At 40.6% G+C, this 16,730-nt stretch overlaps 1 protein-coding gene across 4 annotated transcripts in view; it reads right to left on the bottom strand.

Moving 5' to 3' along the window:
* The window catches only part of ARHGEF3 (Rho guanine nucleotide exchange factor 3), a 160,890-nt gene that overhangs the window by 12,140 nt on the left and 132,020 nt on the right, over positions 1–16,730 (bottom strand). For 3 of the 4 annotated variants that reach the window (XM_020799904.3, XM_020799906.3, XM_020799907.3), the window contains 2 exons: positions 5,923–6,030; positions 2,765–2,935 (listed from right to left, as the gene is read on the bottom strand). In XM_020799904.3, coding sequence (XP_020655563.2) covers positions 2,765–2,935; positions 5,923–6,030 — 279 coding nt within the window. Of the gene's footprint in view, positions 1–2,764; positions 2,936–5,922; positions 6,031–8,662; positions 12,443–16,730 lie in introns of those variants that run through there. The other variant, XM_020799905.3, reaches the window with a different exon arrangement.

Genomic DNA, 16,730 nt, shown 5'->3' with positions numbered 1-16,730 from the left:
GAGTTTGGGCCCCATAGGAACGCATTAAACGAAGTTTAATGCGTTCCTATGGGTTTTTCCGTTCCGTTTAGCAATGTTTCCACATAGCGACAATTAATCCGGAACGGATTAACGTCACTATGCGGGGCACCACTGTAAATGAAACAGGGCCTAAAGGTGAATGAGAAGAGGGAGAAGAAGGATTGTGGCAGGGTAAAGAGAGAGAGAAAAAGTAAACCAAGATCAGAAAGGGATGCTTTCAAAAACACGCCCAGAACACAATAACTAAAGGGGCATGCCTGCTATTAATAGGGGTGGAAAGAACTTTTTCAAGACTGAGGAACAATATTAAAGAAATCCAAAGAGGTAATTGGCATGAGGAACTCAATTGCACATATCAACTAATAAGCCAAGGTTTTTTTAACTGGAAGTCTCAAATCAGATGTGCCATTACAAATGACTCCCGCTTGAGACCATAACTAGAGAAAGAGGCCACCACTGATGAGAGTTAATGAAAAAATAATTCCCAATGGTCCATATGTTTTGCCTTCTGCATATGCTCAAACACATTCAGGGCTACAGGAAATTGTGAGTGTAGTCAGAGCACAGCTCAGATCCACGGAAACTAATATGTTAACCAGTAAGCCTAAGGAGACAGGGCACAAATGCAGAAGTACAGTATTGTTAAAACAAAACAAAAAACAAAAAAAAATTACAACAACTCAGCAGCAGTTTTGCTGATCTACCTCATTGCTACAAGACAGCAATTAAAAAAATGAACTTTTTCCACAGTCCCTCAAGACTGTGTTAGAAAGTGTGCTTTTCCAATTTTCTCCTTGGCTTCAGATCAATATGAGAGGAAACATAAGAAAAATCAACTCTTTTCCCAGCAACTAGGGGTTTTTTTTGTGTGTGTGCCATTATGGGTGTTTTCCCACATCCTGTTTTTCCTTCCTTGGTGAGACGCCATCCAAGGGTTATTTACCCAGCAGTAATTCCCACTGAGCACAGTAGGACTTACTCCCAAGCAGATTTCACAAGATTGTATCATAAGGGCATTTGATTTTAAAGTGGCATGTGGGGATGGCTTTTTTGATCTGTTTAATTTCTGGATTCAGAACAAATAGATGTGCCCTTATCATTTACTTTCTGTCTGCACAAAAGAAAACTAGTTTGTACTTTTTCCAGGCTTGCTTTCAAAAATCAAAATGATTGTGGAGCAAATGATTTTCTCACTTCCTATGGTGCTTAGAAGCTGTTTGTCTCTGCCTGGCAGTTGGGCTTTTGGAATGTATGTCCTCTTTCAGGAAGAACAAGTAGGAGGAGTTCTGTGCCAATCTATGGATTTAAAAATAACAAGGGCTTCAGTCTTAGGCACAGACATCTGGGTGTAAGCCCCCATGAGACATAAGGTTTACTGGTGAACAAACTGTATGAATGCATCCTATAGCAGGTGAAAGGTGGATAAAAATCAGTCTGTATCTGATATATGAAGTGGAAAAATGAAGAAAGATCTTAGTGCTTGTAGAGCTAAAGAAGTCCAGTGTCATCTTTTGCCTGAGGTCACACTCCTTCCCCCCACAACTGAAACCAGTTGTGGTTCTGATACGAAGGAAATATTTTTGCTTGTTATCACCAAGCCAAAGAAATCTCACTAAAGAGATTTTTATAAAGGCTTTCATATTTGAAACCTTGCAATCAGCATTCCCTTGAAGTTGCACGATACACGGCCACGTAGCACTGCATCGATGCCGGGCACCTGCAGCCAATGTTGTCACCCATTTGGTTCTGGTTGCAACTGAAACTTTGCGTGCACAGGGCCAGGTTTCTGCTGGTGGAAAATTTAATGCAGGAGAAAAAGCCTTAGCAAAACTATAAAACAGATTATACCAGCAGTCCAGCAAGGTAAGTTATTGGAATGCTTTTTGGATAGCAAGAAAACATGGAAATAATACTCTTTAGGTGTGTGCTGTTGTCCAGTACATTAATGAAACTAGCCCTAGCTCTTGAGATGGAGGGGGAATTTTGATAGCAATCCCATTATAAACATATTGTGAAAGAAACCTGTGACCCTGGTCTTCACTGTCACCCTCAAAGATCTTTTGTATGGCAAAGCAATGTCAAATGTTAAGACCCAAGAGAAGATAAATCAGGACTGGAGTAGGAGAAGAGCAAGGAAAGAAAAATGATAAGACTGGGTTATTAAGTTTTGCTTTCGAAAATGTACACATTGAGATTTGTTTCCATAATGAAAGAAATCTCTGATACTGAAATGTCAGACACAGGCTGAAACCAGACATATTTAGCTTCACCAAACCGCAGAATCATGTACTGTACCTGCGAAACATACTTCCATGTCTTTTAATCACAGTTATTTGCAGCATCCAGGATATTGTGCTATCCTATGCATGGCATTTCCTTTATTTCCAAGATATTTTCTTCAGTTCACTATTTTTTTATTCAAGAAAGATGCCTGGACATTAGCTCCTTCAAGCTTAGGAAAAGCTATTTTTAGCTTCAGCCTTAATTTCTCCTGAGTTAAGAATCCACTGTGATGCTAGGTAGTTAAAGGTACTTTAAAAACTTTAAAAGCCTAGGGTAGGTGTACGTTTCAGTGTTTTCAGTTCTGTTACTACCTGACCAAGCAAGGAATACTCAAATTCATATTATGTTTGTAATTTTGCGCAATGTGTGCATATACTTCATGAATACCATACAATCACTTCAATGCCTTAATCCCACATTTCACATGAAACAGTGCTAAAGAAAATAAAAACAAGCAAACCTCTTGCCGCTTGATTTCTTTTGATGTAAGCACCTGATTGACACAAACATCAAAGGTCTCACTCCAGAGTTTACTGTCTCTTCGCTTTGTGCTAGCAGGGGGTACATTTCTAGACCAAGGACGTGAAGCAAGCAGATCAGGCCGACTTTCACTGCGGAAACTGATGGAACGCTATAGGAAAAAGAGAGAGAGAGAAAGAGAAATTGAGAGCTATTGTTTGGCTCATTTTTTAGTTTTTCCTCCCAAATATATTTTATTGATTTGCCCATGGCATTTATGAGCAAACAATAAACATAACTGTACAAAAAATTAACATCTATGCAGTACAATAATTGTCACATATATGTTTTCAGTTAAAATATGTGTATCTCAACCAAATTATCCCAATATATCTTTCAACAAAATTTTGTATATGTCCTCATAATATCTTTAAATATACAGTGGTGCCTCGACTTATGAACTTAATCCATCCCGGAATGATGTTCTTAAGTTGAAACGTTTGTTAAGTTGAATCAGCATTTCTCATAGGAATGCATTGAAACCTGATTAATCTGTTCTGGCTGTTTTTGTTCTTATGCAGAGGCACTGTTTGTAAGTCGAAGCATTCATTCCCATAGGAACTAATGCAAAAGTGATTAATCCATCCTCTACCACTAGGGAATTTTTTTTTAACCTAAGATGACCTAAGTTTTAAAAAAGGGCAGGAAAGGAGGGAAGGAGGGAACGAACACCTTTTAAACAGAACACCTTTAAAACCAAACAGCTTTAAACCAAACCAAGCACCTTTTAAACCAATTTTTACATTTTAAAATAATAGTACCTGGCAGTCCAAAGTCCACTCCCCACTTTTTCTGCTTTTTTGTTCATAAGTCAAAGCTCAATTTGCAAGTCAAAGCAAAATTTTGTGAACGGAGCAGTTTGTAAGTCAAATTGTTCGTATGTAGAGGCATTCGTAAGTTGAGGCACCACTGTAACTGAACTGTAGCAAGTTCAGAAAGCATTTGGGATATAATACCAAAACATGTTAATGGGAAATCTGATGATTCATACAGTTTCTTCAGATATATTGGGTGTGGTTGCGGAACATAATGTAATGATTAGTCCACTCAAGCAACCTATAACAGGTCAGAGAGAGAGAGAGAGAGTAGATTCTCATTTCATAGCAGCTGAACATCAGTTCTGCAAAAGCAAACATTTTGAGAATTTACAAGAAGTTCCCAATGACATGGCAAAGCTGCATGTTGTTGACTACCAGCTGTTACCAATACAGAAAGCACTTGATAAATTTAAGTGTTCCATAGTGCACGTCTGTACCTATCTACAAAATATATGCTGTCACTGCCTTTACAGTACTCTCCAAATGGGATTGCTACATTTTAGGAGTGTAATGTATCAAATACATTGATGGTTCTTATGCACTATCGGGTCACCTCAGATTTATGGTGAAGTATGACTGACTGACCTTCAAATGTCCAACCAGCTGTTGCAAATTCAAAGCCACAGCTTCTGTCATTAAGTTAATCCATCTCATATGTTATCTGTCTCTTTTCCTGCTGCCTTTCACCTTTCAAGGCATTACTGTTTTTTCCTAGGAAGTTTTGTCTTTTCAGGATGTGCCCAAACGACAATAGCCTTTGTTAAATATTTTGAACTTTTTATATGATTTAGCACTGATACACGAATGCAAATGTCAAAAAGACTACAATAGTACAGCTTCTTGCTGTTATTCCTCTATCGCCTAGCGATGCTTGCTTTGCTAGCCCATTTGTCAAATAGCACAGTAGTGATAAATGCCAAGGGGAAGAGGGCTGACATAATGAATGTGATGTCAGATGATCATAGGCAAGTGTAGGTACATCTGGTGGCAAGTTCTAGATCAAAGCTATATCCCTTTTAAGAGCAGGCAGTACAGTTTGTAAAAGAAAGGTTGTTATGAGCCCTCACAAAACTGTGTAAATCAATGGATCAGATTCTTTTGTAAAAAGAGTGGCAATTATTTAAAATTATTTATTTTAAAACATTTCAATCTTTTTATCATTTATTTTGAGGCAAAAATTAAGCTAAAATAAATATTTAAGAACGAAACATTAGTTAAAAGCAAATAGAACATTAACAAATGCAACAATAACAACAAAACAAGCATTGGATGCAAGTGTCAATATTTTTACCTGTCATCTAAAATAAAACTCTGTCACACTCTCTCTCTTTGCACACCTTGCCTAGGAGGAGTCATCACTACAAATAGGGTGGGAGGAGTCTCTGCCTTAAACATGTATTATTCTTTTTCTGTATCTACATGTGGATGTCATCATTTAGTCGTGTCCGACTCTTCGTGACTCCTTGGACCAGAGCACGACAGGCCCTCCTATCTTCCACTGCTTCCCGTAGTTGTGTCAAATTCATCTTGGTTGCTTCGATGACACTGTCCAACCATCTCATCCTCTGTCATCCCCTTCTCCTCTTGCTGTCACACTTTCCTAACATCAAGGTCTTTTCCAAGGAGTCTTCTCTTCTCATTAGATGGCAAAAATACTGGAGCCTCAGCTTCAGGATCTGTCCTTCCAGTGAGCACTCAGGGTTGATTTCCTTTAGAATTGATATGTTTGTTCTCCTTGCAGTCCAGGGGACTCTCAAGAGCCTCCTCCAGCACCACAATTCAAAGGCATCAGTTATTCGGCGGTCAGCCTTCTTTATGATCCAGCTCTCACATCCATACATCACGACAGGAAAAACCATAGCTTTGACTATTCGGACTTTTGTTGGCAAGGTGATGTCTCTGCTTTTTAAGATGCTGTCAAGGTTTATCATCGCTTTCCTCCCAAGAAGCAGGCGTCTTTTAATTTCGTGGCTGCTGTCTCCATCTGCAGTGATCATGGAGCCCAAGAAAGTAAAATCTGTCACTGCCTCCATATCTTCCCCTTCAATTTCCCAGGAGGTGATGGGACCAGTGGCCATGATCTTAGTTTTTTGATGTTGAGTTTCAGGCCGTTTTTTGCACTCTCCTCTTTCACCCTCATTACAAGGTTCTTTAATTCCTCCTCACTTTCTGCCATCATGTGGATGTACAACATACAAAATGAAAAAGTCTACAGTAAGAAAAAGCACAACAGTTTTGTATCCCTTATTTTTAACCTAAATAAAGAATAATCACAATTTACCTGCAGAGTCTGACCAAATCGCTTCAAAGGCGTTGCTCGGACAGGAGGAATTAAGCTTGCTAGTGATGTCACTCTAGAAAGAGTCCTGACCCGTTTATTACTGGGTTCCTGTCAAATTTGTATAAAAATAACTACATGTTAGAAACATTGACCAATACAACAATTCTAAAACTGAAGAAGTCCCACAACAAAATTAACCCCAACCTCTATCAAGAACCCTCTTACGGCTTCAATCAGGCAGGTGCACTCCAATTTATTGGGACTACTAAGGACATATCTGAGTGTTATTATTATTTTTTCCTAGTAATATTTGTTTTTACCATGTTTTTCCATTTACAACAAGCAAAGAATTGAACAAAACTACAATCAATATAAAGCCAATACAATTTTAAAGAAACTTTTAAGAATGAAGTGTGGGAGCACTGAACCTAACCAAAATAGATCATATAAGAAATTTAACATTTTCCCAAAATCATAAAAGATTAGGCTCAGGGAATCTCCATCAGGAGAGTATTCCACAATATTTGAGTTATCGCTCAAAAGGCCTTCTCATGCATAATTCCAGGTGCCTATCATCTCAGGTAGGCACGTTTCTGAGTAAGTGCCAGTGATATAGCCTATCAGGGGAAAAAAATCAAGAAGACAAAAATGTTGTGGCACCTTAAAGTCTAGCTGCTAAATTTTAATGTGAGCTTTCATAGACAAGTCAATTTCTTCAGACAGAAGAGTAGAATTACCACTCTTGCGATATAGCAGTGGATGAGAGGGAAACAAAATAATGGAGTTGAAAGGGGCCTATAAGACCATTGAGTACAACCATCTGCTCAATGCAGGAATACAAATCAAAGTTTATCTGACAGACAGTTGTCTAGTTTTCTCTTGAATACTTCCAAAACTGGAGTGTTCACCACCTCCACAGGTAATTGATTCCATTGTTGCATTGTATTGTAGGACGTTTTTCCTGATATTCCACCGAAATCTGGCTTCCTATAGTAACTTGAACTCTGGCTTCCTATTACATGTCTTGCACGCTGGGATGACTTAAAAGATATCCTGCCCCTCCTCTGTATGACAACCTTTCAAATGTTTCAAGTGTATCTCTTCTCAGTCTCCTTTTTTCAAGGCAAAATACTGTATGCCCAATTATTTCTATCTTTTCTTACTGGGCTCGGTTTCCAGTCACCTGGTCACCCTTGTTGCTTTCCTCTCAATGTGTTCATTTTTCTGCATCTGTCTTAAACTATGGTGTCTAGAACTGGATACAGTACTCAAGGCCTAACCGGTGTCAAATAAACTACACTTCGGTTGTTTGGGTTTTTCGGGTTCTTTGGCCATGTTCTGAAGGTTGTTCTTCCTAACGTTTCGCCAGTCTCTGTGGCCAGCATCTTCAGAGGACAGCACTCTGTGCTCTCACTCTGTGCTCTCCTCTGAAGATGCCGGCCACAGAGACTAGTGAAACGTTAGGAAGAACTACCTTCAGAACACGGCCAAAGAGCCCAAAAAAACCACAACAACCATTAGATCCTGGCTGTGAAAGCCTTTGTGAATATATTAATAAACTACACTTCCATTAACACATCCTGAAATATCCTTTCCTGTCTTCTGAAGTGTCCCTGTTTAGTGTATGGAGGAGGATTCACCTTGTGGTGCTTATATCCTTTCAAAGACAGATTCCAAGAATTAATAAACTGTTCCAGTCTCAAGGGGGCAATCCCCTTCCTCCAGCCATCTCATATAAATGTTTCATGGCTCAGCTGCACTCAGCAAGTCCTATAAAACACTGAGCAAATGAGTCTTCCAGGCCATCTGGGGTTTAAAAACACTTCCCTCTCTTTCAATAACAAACTAATATTCTTCTGAATAACAGGGTATCACTTTGATAGCTGAATAATGTGGAAGGTTTTGCCCAAAGCAAGCAAAACCTGCTGGATTATTCTAATATCAAAGTGATTCAGCCACTGCAATAAATAAACAAAATTCTCATGCTGATAATCAATATTATTTTTGATCAATTCTATGAAATATATAAAATATCTGCAGCATACAGGGAAAATGTTACATGGAGAGAGTAGGCAAAAAAGCAAAATAGATTTATCAGTCTTTACCACATGCTCACATTCACTCTTACAGAAATACCTATACATGTTGATTCTGAAAGAAGACCTACTGAGTTCAGCTAAGTTTACTCTCATGTAAGAATACACAAGATGACACTCTTAGTCAACCATCCATACACATCCATTCACTTTGAAAAATAAATATCCCACTGCTTCTAATAATGTACGATGTTCAGTGATTATGCTTCTTATGATGACCTTGCCAATGAAGGCAAATTTAAAAACAAGAATATTTTGCCCCAAGTATTTCTTTCTTCTGTCAATAAAATCATTATACATTTCAATATACAATGTATCCCAAGAGTAAAAAATTAAATAGCTAAACCTGTAAAGGTCATCTATTCATTTGATCAAACATGTATCTTTAAAGATGTATACATTACACAAACCCCAGTATGTATTTAAATGAAATATTATTTTTAAAATTCAATAAACAAATGGCATTAAAAATAAATTAACAACTAAGATTTATAATTAACCTCTGATGAATGATTTAGTATTTTGTGTGTCAAGCGTCTAAAAGACTGGGATTCTATTTCTGCATGCTACAAAAATACAAACAAAACTATGATAGTAGCTACATGAAAACTATAGCAATAAGGTTTTTGAAAGTTTACTATTACCCTTGCGTTCCTAATCTCCATCCGATATTGAAGGGATCTGGAGCAGCACTTGTAAGAGGCAAGATTGGAGAACCCAATCTTCTGGGTGATGTGAATGTGATTTACCAGAAGCCCCCCAAATCTTCCAGGTAAAGTGAATAAATCCATCAAAAATCATATCTGAAGAACCTCCTAAATCTGTTCACCTCTCTTTTTCAGCCATGATTGTTAAGTTTGTTTAAGTACCTTATAACTCCAGTTTCCTGGGGCAAAATCCAGGAAAATAAATCAGGTCTTATTACAATCTTCCACATGTTAGTAAATTCATGTTAGCAATTCTTTTTTTTAAAAAAAGTGAGAGTGGTAGTAGAATCATTAATATTGATCAGCAGTATTATTTGTCAGCAGAGCTCTGTGCAGAAGAAAAACAAAAACAGTAACACACGAATTTTCCCACGAAGAAAGCTGGAATCCATCAATATGCTAAGAGACAGGACACAAAAAGAATGCTAACAGCCCTCTGAAAATAATGGAGTCATTCACTTGTGGATCCTGATAGAAAAACAAAGACAAAAATGCTAATTGCATCTTAATCTTCGGCAAAGGTGCATTCAGCTCCGTTTGTCTTCGGCAACAGTGACTTGGCTCAGGCTGTTTAAAGGTACAGTACATTTGTTTTTCCGCCACTGCAGCGGTGGAATACTGAAGATGGTAAAATTCTCTGAGCTTTCACTGTAATTCCTCTCTAAATGGTGCCTCTGCCATCCGCCGTTTCTTATTTAGCATACCAATGCTTCTGTGCCACAGTTCTCCCATGTCAGAGAAAGGCTATACATCCATCATTCTGTGCTGCAGTCAGAAGACACTTCAGCCTCAAGAGTCTGCATCAGAGCTTCATTACAATATACTGAGTTAATAAAGCTTGCCTGGTTATCTATTTCTTTTACTTTAATACCTCCAGACTATAATAACATAAAACTAATATTGATGTGTGACTTGCTTTGAAAATTTAATATGCAGAGGCTTATTATAAATATTATAAATAATATGTTAAGACTATAATCCCTGTCAATATGAACAGGGATGCTTTTGATGACTACTGTTATGTCTCTCAACAGTGACCTTCACTCACCCACCAACCTGTTCTCTGCATAAAACAAGGACATACATAATATCGCTGGAAGTGCCATGTTTCAAGCCACCCAAACCTTTGATTTGCTACATGAACAAGGTGCACTTTATATGTTCTCCCAAAATCTAGGACACCCCTTACAATGAACAGCTTCTATATAGCTAAGAAAGGTTTAAAGGTTTAGGATCTTACAGGGGATATGTGAAAGCACTAGGAAACCTGTAAAGGCTACACGTCTTTGTCAATAACGCCAGAGGTGCTCTGGGGCCAGAAGCAGCAGTGGAGAAGGTCACTTCCCCCTTTCCTCAAGTGAGCTACCAGAGGAGGAACAGATCTCTTCTGCCAGTCAGTAGATCCAGCAGTTCCATCAGTTATGGAGGCAGTGGCCAACAGCGTCTGCAGTAACATAAATATGCTGGGGCCCACAGAGTTAATGCTGCTCTCCATAGCATTCTGTCTTCTCGTTGAAAAAAAAATTATAGTAGAGGCCAGTCTGGTTGTAGATAAAATATGATTTAAAAGAATAACTATATATTATATACTATAACTATATACTTTTTCATAACAAAATTTATTTATTTATTTATTTATTTAATTTATATGCCACCCACACTACCCAAAGGTCTCTGGGCGGCTTACAACATTTAAAATACAATAAAAACTTGTAACAATTAAAATACAATTAATATATATATATATATAATTGCCATCGGACCCACAGCTAATATTATTTCAATTAAAAGCCTTCTGGAACAGGAAGGTTTTGACCTGGTGAAAAAATGTCATCAGTGTCAGCGCCAGACGAATCTCAGTTGGGAAGGCATTCCATAGTCTGGGGGCAGCTGCGAAAAAGGCCCTTTCTCTACAAGCCATCCCTCTTACCTCCTTGAGGGACGGCTCTTTCAAAAGGGCCCCCGACTAGATCTTAACTGCCAGGTAGATTCATATGGAAGGAGGCGGTCCTTCAGGTATCCAGGGCCCAAGCCATTTAGGGCTTTATATGTCAAAACAAGCACTTTGAATTGGGCCCAGGCAGCAAATGGTAGCCAATGTAACTTATACAGAATCGGCTTGATATGTTCCCACTCACCAGCCGCGCAGCTCGATTCTGGACCAGTTGCGGTCGCCAGACCGTCTTCAAAGGCAGCCCCACATAGAGCACATTGCAGTAATCTATGCAGGATGTTACCAGTGCGTGTGTAACTGTCATGAGACTCCACTCATCCAGGTAGGGCCATAGCTGGTATAATTTCCGCAGCTGAAGGAAGGCGCCCCGGCCACTGAGTCCACCTGGGCTTCCAGTGTTAGACTGGGGTCCAGGAGCACCCCCAAGCTGCGGACCCTGTACCTTAGGGAGAGTGTAACCCCATTCAGGGCAGGGAAATGGCCCTCCAGCCTGTCCAGTGAAGCACCCACTAACAGCACTTCCATCTTGTCTGGACTGAGTTTCAATTTATTAACCCTCATCCAGTCCATTATCAGGTCCAGACATGAGTTCAGCACAGAAACTGCCTCACCTGGATTGGTGGAAAACGAGAGGTAGAGCTGAGTATCGTCAGCATATTGCTGACTCCTCAGCCCAAACCTCCTGATGACCTCTCCCAGCGGTTTCATGTAGATGTTGAACAGCATGGGGGACAGTATCAAGCCCTGAGGAACCCCATGACATAACCGCCACGGGGCAGAGCAACTGTCCCCCAGCACCATCCTCTGGACACGGTCAGCCAGGAAGGAGCGGAACCACCGTAAAACAGTACCCCCAACTCCCAACCCAGCCAGCCTATCCAGAAGGACACCATGGTCGATGGTGTCAAAAGCCACTGAGAGGTCCAAGAGTATCAACAGGGTCACAATCCCCCGTCTCTCTCTCGGCTAAGGTCGTCGTACAGGGTGACCAAGGCAGTCTCCATGCCAAAACCCAGCCTGAAACCCGATTGAAATGGATCCAGAAAATCTGTTTCATCCAGCAGCGCCTGGAGCTGCCCAGCCACAACCCGCTCAAACACTTTGCCCAAATAAGGGAGGTTCGCCACTGGTCGGTAGTTGACCACAAGCCTTGGGTCCAGGTTAGGCTTTTTAAGGAGTGGTCGAATTACCGCCTCTTTCAAGGTGGTAGGGACCACTCCCTCTCTCAAAGAGGCGTTCATGGTCTCCTGGACCCAGGTGCAAACCCCCCTGGCTGATTTTCCAATTAGCCAGGATGGTCAAGGGTCGAGCGGAGTGGTGGTAGAACGGACAGATCCAAGCACCCTGTCCACATCCTCCGGTCTCAACAACTGAAAATCATCCATTAATACCTGCCCTAAGCACGGTGCACTGGACACATCCTCTGATTCTGCAGTAACTGTGGAGTTCCAACCCACTGCGAATCTGAGTGATTTCCCCCTCAAAATGGATGGCAAACTCATCACAGCGATCCGGGACCTCCACCGGATTTCCCGGTTGAAGAAGATCCCGGACCACCCGAAACAGCTCTGCCGGATGACATTCTGAGGAATCAATACGGCTGGAGAAATATTGCCATTTCGCCAGCCGTATTGCCATGAAATAGGCCTGATAATGGGCTCTAAGTCGTGTTCGATCAGACTCCCAGTGGGATTTCCTCCACCTGCGCTCCAGCCGTCTCCCCTTTTGCTTCATCGCCCACAGTTCAAAAGTATACCAAGGAGTTTTCTGGGCTCAGCGTGCAGGGAGAGGGCGCTTAGGCACAATTGTATCAACTGCCCGGGTCATCTCCTTATTCCATAGGGTGACCTGAGCTTCGACAGGAGCGCCAACCATATCAGACGGATAATCCCCCAGAGCATTCAGGAATCCATCTGGATCCATTAGTCTCCGAGGGCGGATCATCTTAATAGATCCCCCACCCTTTCAGAGGGGAGAAGAAGCTAATTGACTAAACTTGACCAGGAAGTGTTCTGACAATGACAATGGGGTCACAACCAGCCCCTCCACATCCAAACCACCATCTTCCAGTCCCGTTGAGAAAACCAGGTCCAAGGTGTGGCCCTTCTCATGCGTCGGGCTGATGACACATTGAGACAGCCCCATGGTTGTCATGGTGGCCATGAAGTCCTGAGCCACCCCAGTCAAGGCAGCCTCGGCATGGATGTTGAAGTCCCCCAGCACCAACAGCCTGGGAGTCCTCAACACCAGGTCCGAGACTACCTCCATCATCTCAGGCAGGGAGACTGTTGGTACGCAGCAGGGTGGGCGGTATACCAACAGAATCCCTAATCTGTCTCGCGAGCCCAACACACAATACAGGCCCTCAAGACCTCCTCTCAAAGGGATAGAAAATCTGGTCAAGGAGATAGAACTCCTATAGACTATAGCAACTCCATCTCCCCGACCCTCCGAGCGACGTTGGTTCTGGACCGAGTACCCAGGCGGACATAGCTGGGAGAGGGGGATACCACCCTCCTCTCCCACCCAGGTCTCAGTAATGCACGCCAGGTTAGCACCCTCATCCAGAATTACATCATGGATGAGGGCAGTTTTATTTTATACTGACCTGGCGTTCATCAACAGCACCGTGTGGCTCGAGGATTTGCTGATATGGTCACCTGATACCATGATGATTCATATTCCCAAGGAAATGTGTTTAGTGGCAAGGCAGCAGATGCAAACTCCGCTTTCTTTCAATCATAATGCTATGATGTGAATTTAAAAGGTAAAAATGAATATGCTCACATTATCTCTTCTTTCATTAAAAAAGACAGTATTTCTTCTATACTGAGGTGACAAACTTTATAAGCCAACCCCAAAAACACAAAAAATGTGCAAGCTTTCAAGAATCTCATGTCCTCACAAGATGAAATGTTAAAATAAGCAGCAAAGAAAAAGGAGAGAGGTGGAGGCTGATTTTAAGTCCTCGCTATGTTACATTGTTTCAGCATACAATGTTGTAATATCAGGAGATATGCTGGGATGTAAAGACACAATGTAAGAAGGATGCTGCTGGGATGGTGGAAGGTTATGATAGCTTGGGAGTTAGAAAAATGTCTAAAATTTCAGCATTAATTGAGCCCATAGGCTAAGCTAGGAACAATCTAATGTCACTGTATGGTGGGATCCATTTCTTTTATTTGCAACAAGCTTCTTATATGGCATAATTATACTCCGAAAACAACATGTTGATAACAAGGACTGAAGATCTGAAAATCTCAAACTAATGATTTTATTTTCCCCCATTCAAATTCTACCTGCTTTGCTGGTTGGTTCTGACCAGACACACAGAAGCATCCTAGCAGAATGATGATGGATGACATTGTCTGTTAGGGAGCTATCAGGTTAATATTTAATCCTGATTAAGTAATTTATGCACCTGCCTGCCAATTGGCTGCAAGCATTGTCATAATTGAGGGAAGTGGTGGCGCTGCGGGTTAAACAGCAGAAGCCTCTGTGCTGCATGGTCAGAAGACCAGCAGTTGTAAATCCATGCAACGGAGTGAGCTCCCGTCACCTGTCCCAGCTCCTGCCAACCTAGCAGTTCGAAAGCATGCAAATATGAGTAGATAAATAGGTACCACCATGGTGGGAATGTAACGGTATTCCATGTCTAGTCATACTGGCCACATGCCCACAGAAACTGTCTTCAAACAAACGCTGGCTCTACAGCTTGGAAACAGGGATGAGCACCTCCCCCTAGAGTCACACACGACTGGACTAAATGTCAAGGAGAACCTTTACCTTTACCTATGGTCACAATTAGCTGGCATAGAGATCCAAATGTCAGATGAGGACAAGATCTAAAAAAACCCCCTCAACTTTGACTTAAACAGAAAATAATAATAATGGTACTGTATCCTGACCATTCAATGTACTGATGCTGTAATAAGCTACAAAACCTATCGAAAGTTTTAATTTGACTAGAGGAGCAAAACATATACACAGAGAGTGAACGTAGCACATATGTGAACCCAAGTTTAATTAGAAAGCATTATAATGCAAAGTAAACTCATATATTAGCCCAATTGCGCCCCCCCCAATTATTCTAGTAAAACACTTTTTTTTTAAATTGTGGTGGTCTGCCCTGGAACAACCCCACTGAGTAAGTTAACAGTGGTTAACCAGACCTCATTGTTGGTTGCAAAGGACCCCCTCCTGTAACTGTTCAACTTTTAGGGGTCCAAAAATTTAGGCTAATCACCGGAAGTTGGCCTGTACAAGAGCAAGGCATATTTTATCCCATCTACTAGATAGAGCAGACCTTTTTACTTTATTTAAGGATTGGGAATTCCTCTAACTTCAGAAGAAAAGGGCTTGCTTGTCAGAACAGATGAATTCTACTGCACAATATTGATTAATTTTATGTATGCTTCATGCAGTAAAACTACCCAGTGGCTCCATCATACCTCATTCTGTAGAATAAAAACGGGCGAAGTGTCTAATTTTTCTTAAGAAATTAACAATAAACAAGCCAGATTTTCTTGATTGTCTTTAGACAGATAGAGGCAGTGACTTGAATAACAAATACTAGAAAATAAAAGTAACATGTGCTATAAAATACACGTTTGTTTGGCTTTTAATCTAAATTTGTTATTTCCTAAGGAGCTAATTAGTTTCACCTGACAAAATTTTATGTAAAACAGTGAGTGCAAGAGACAAAGCACACATTTAAAAGAAAATGTGTACTTAAAAATGCAGCTGTTGTGTCTACAGTCACTGAATAAGTAGCAGTAAGATGAAAAGAGTGCATGCAAAAACTAGAACCCTACAAATACAACTATCACTGAAGTGACACAATTTTATTGTGTTTAGTGTGTCAGATTATTATTTTGCTATTTCATATAATTCCCTTTATCAAACCAAACTCTCACACTAGCTTGCAAATCAATAGTGCTTATAATCTTGCAGTATTATTTGCAGCTACTCCGTAGCCTTGAAGTCTGTGAGACTTTTTTTTAGTACACATGTATAGGATAGAGTTTTATATTTCCTTACACAAAACATTTGTAATATCTTCACTGGAATATATTATAGCCATAAAGTTTACCTCTTAAATAGAATTCTGCAGCCTAAAGTTGGCTGCATAGCTCAGCAGGTTGGAATGACTCGTCTGCAGACTCAGGAAGAAGGGTTTGATTTCCCACTCTGACTCCTGAGAGAAAAGTTGCTTGTGCAGTCTTGGGTACGCTGCATGGCCCATCTGCCACCAGAAGGAGGGACTGATAAACCATTTTTAGTGTTTTCTAATTTAAAAACACTGGGAAGGATCATCAGAAGTCCGAATCAATTTATGTGTGGTCAATTTGCATCTGGTTTATGGCAACTTGACAGAATTATTTCCAGAAGGTCCAGTGCTCAGGTTTTACTAATAAAAAGCCTTGGCTTCCTTACCGAGTCAATCCACATCATATCCAGATTTCCTATATTTTTGCTGCCTTCAACTTTTGTTACCATTATTGCCTTTTTCACTGAGTCTTGTCTTCTCATAACATGCCCGAAGCACAATAGTCTTAGTTCAGTCATTTCTGTTTCTAGGGACAATCCCAGCTTGATTTGATCTAGCACACACTTATTTATCTTTGTTATGGTTCATGGTATTTGTAAACATCCCCTTGAAACCATATTCTGAATAATTTTTTTTTTGGTCACCTTTCTTCACTGTCCAGGTTTCACATCCACACACAGTAAACAGAAATACAACATCAGAAATTACAGTATCTTGGTCTTGATCTCAGTGGCACATCATAAGGGATTTTTTTTTAGTTCCTCCATAGCTGTCCTGTGACACACAAGCACAGCTGAGGTCAATCTTCTGGCTTAACATCTTCCTGTTCCCCTATAGTACAATGCCCACTATATTTCCCAGCCTCTAACTCAAGACAGGGACATCATAAACAAATGTAAGACTGCCTTCAGAGTTGTGTCTCTAAGGTTTTATATAATGGCATAGCAGGAATCTTTCGTTCCAAAATTCAAAGGCATGCAAAGGCATTTGTTAACATGAGC

The sequence above is a fragment of the Pogona vitticeps genome, chromosome 2 (genome assembly GCF_051106095.1).
Source record: "Pogona vitticeps strain Pit_001003342236 chromosome 2, PviZW2.1, whole genome shotgun sequence".
Taxonomy (NCBI): Eukaryota; Metazoa; Chordata; class Lepidosauria; order Squamata; family Agamidae; genus Pogona; species Pogona vitticeps.
This window is presented reverse-complemented; position numbering and strand designations above follow the sequence as displayed.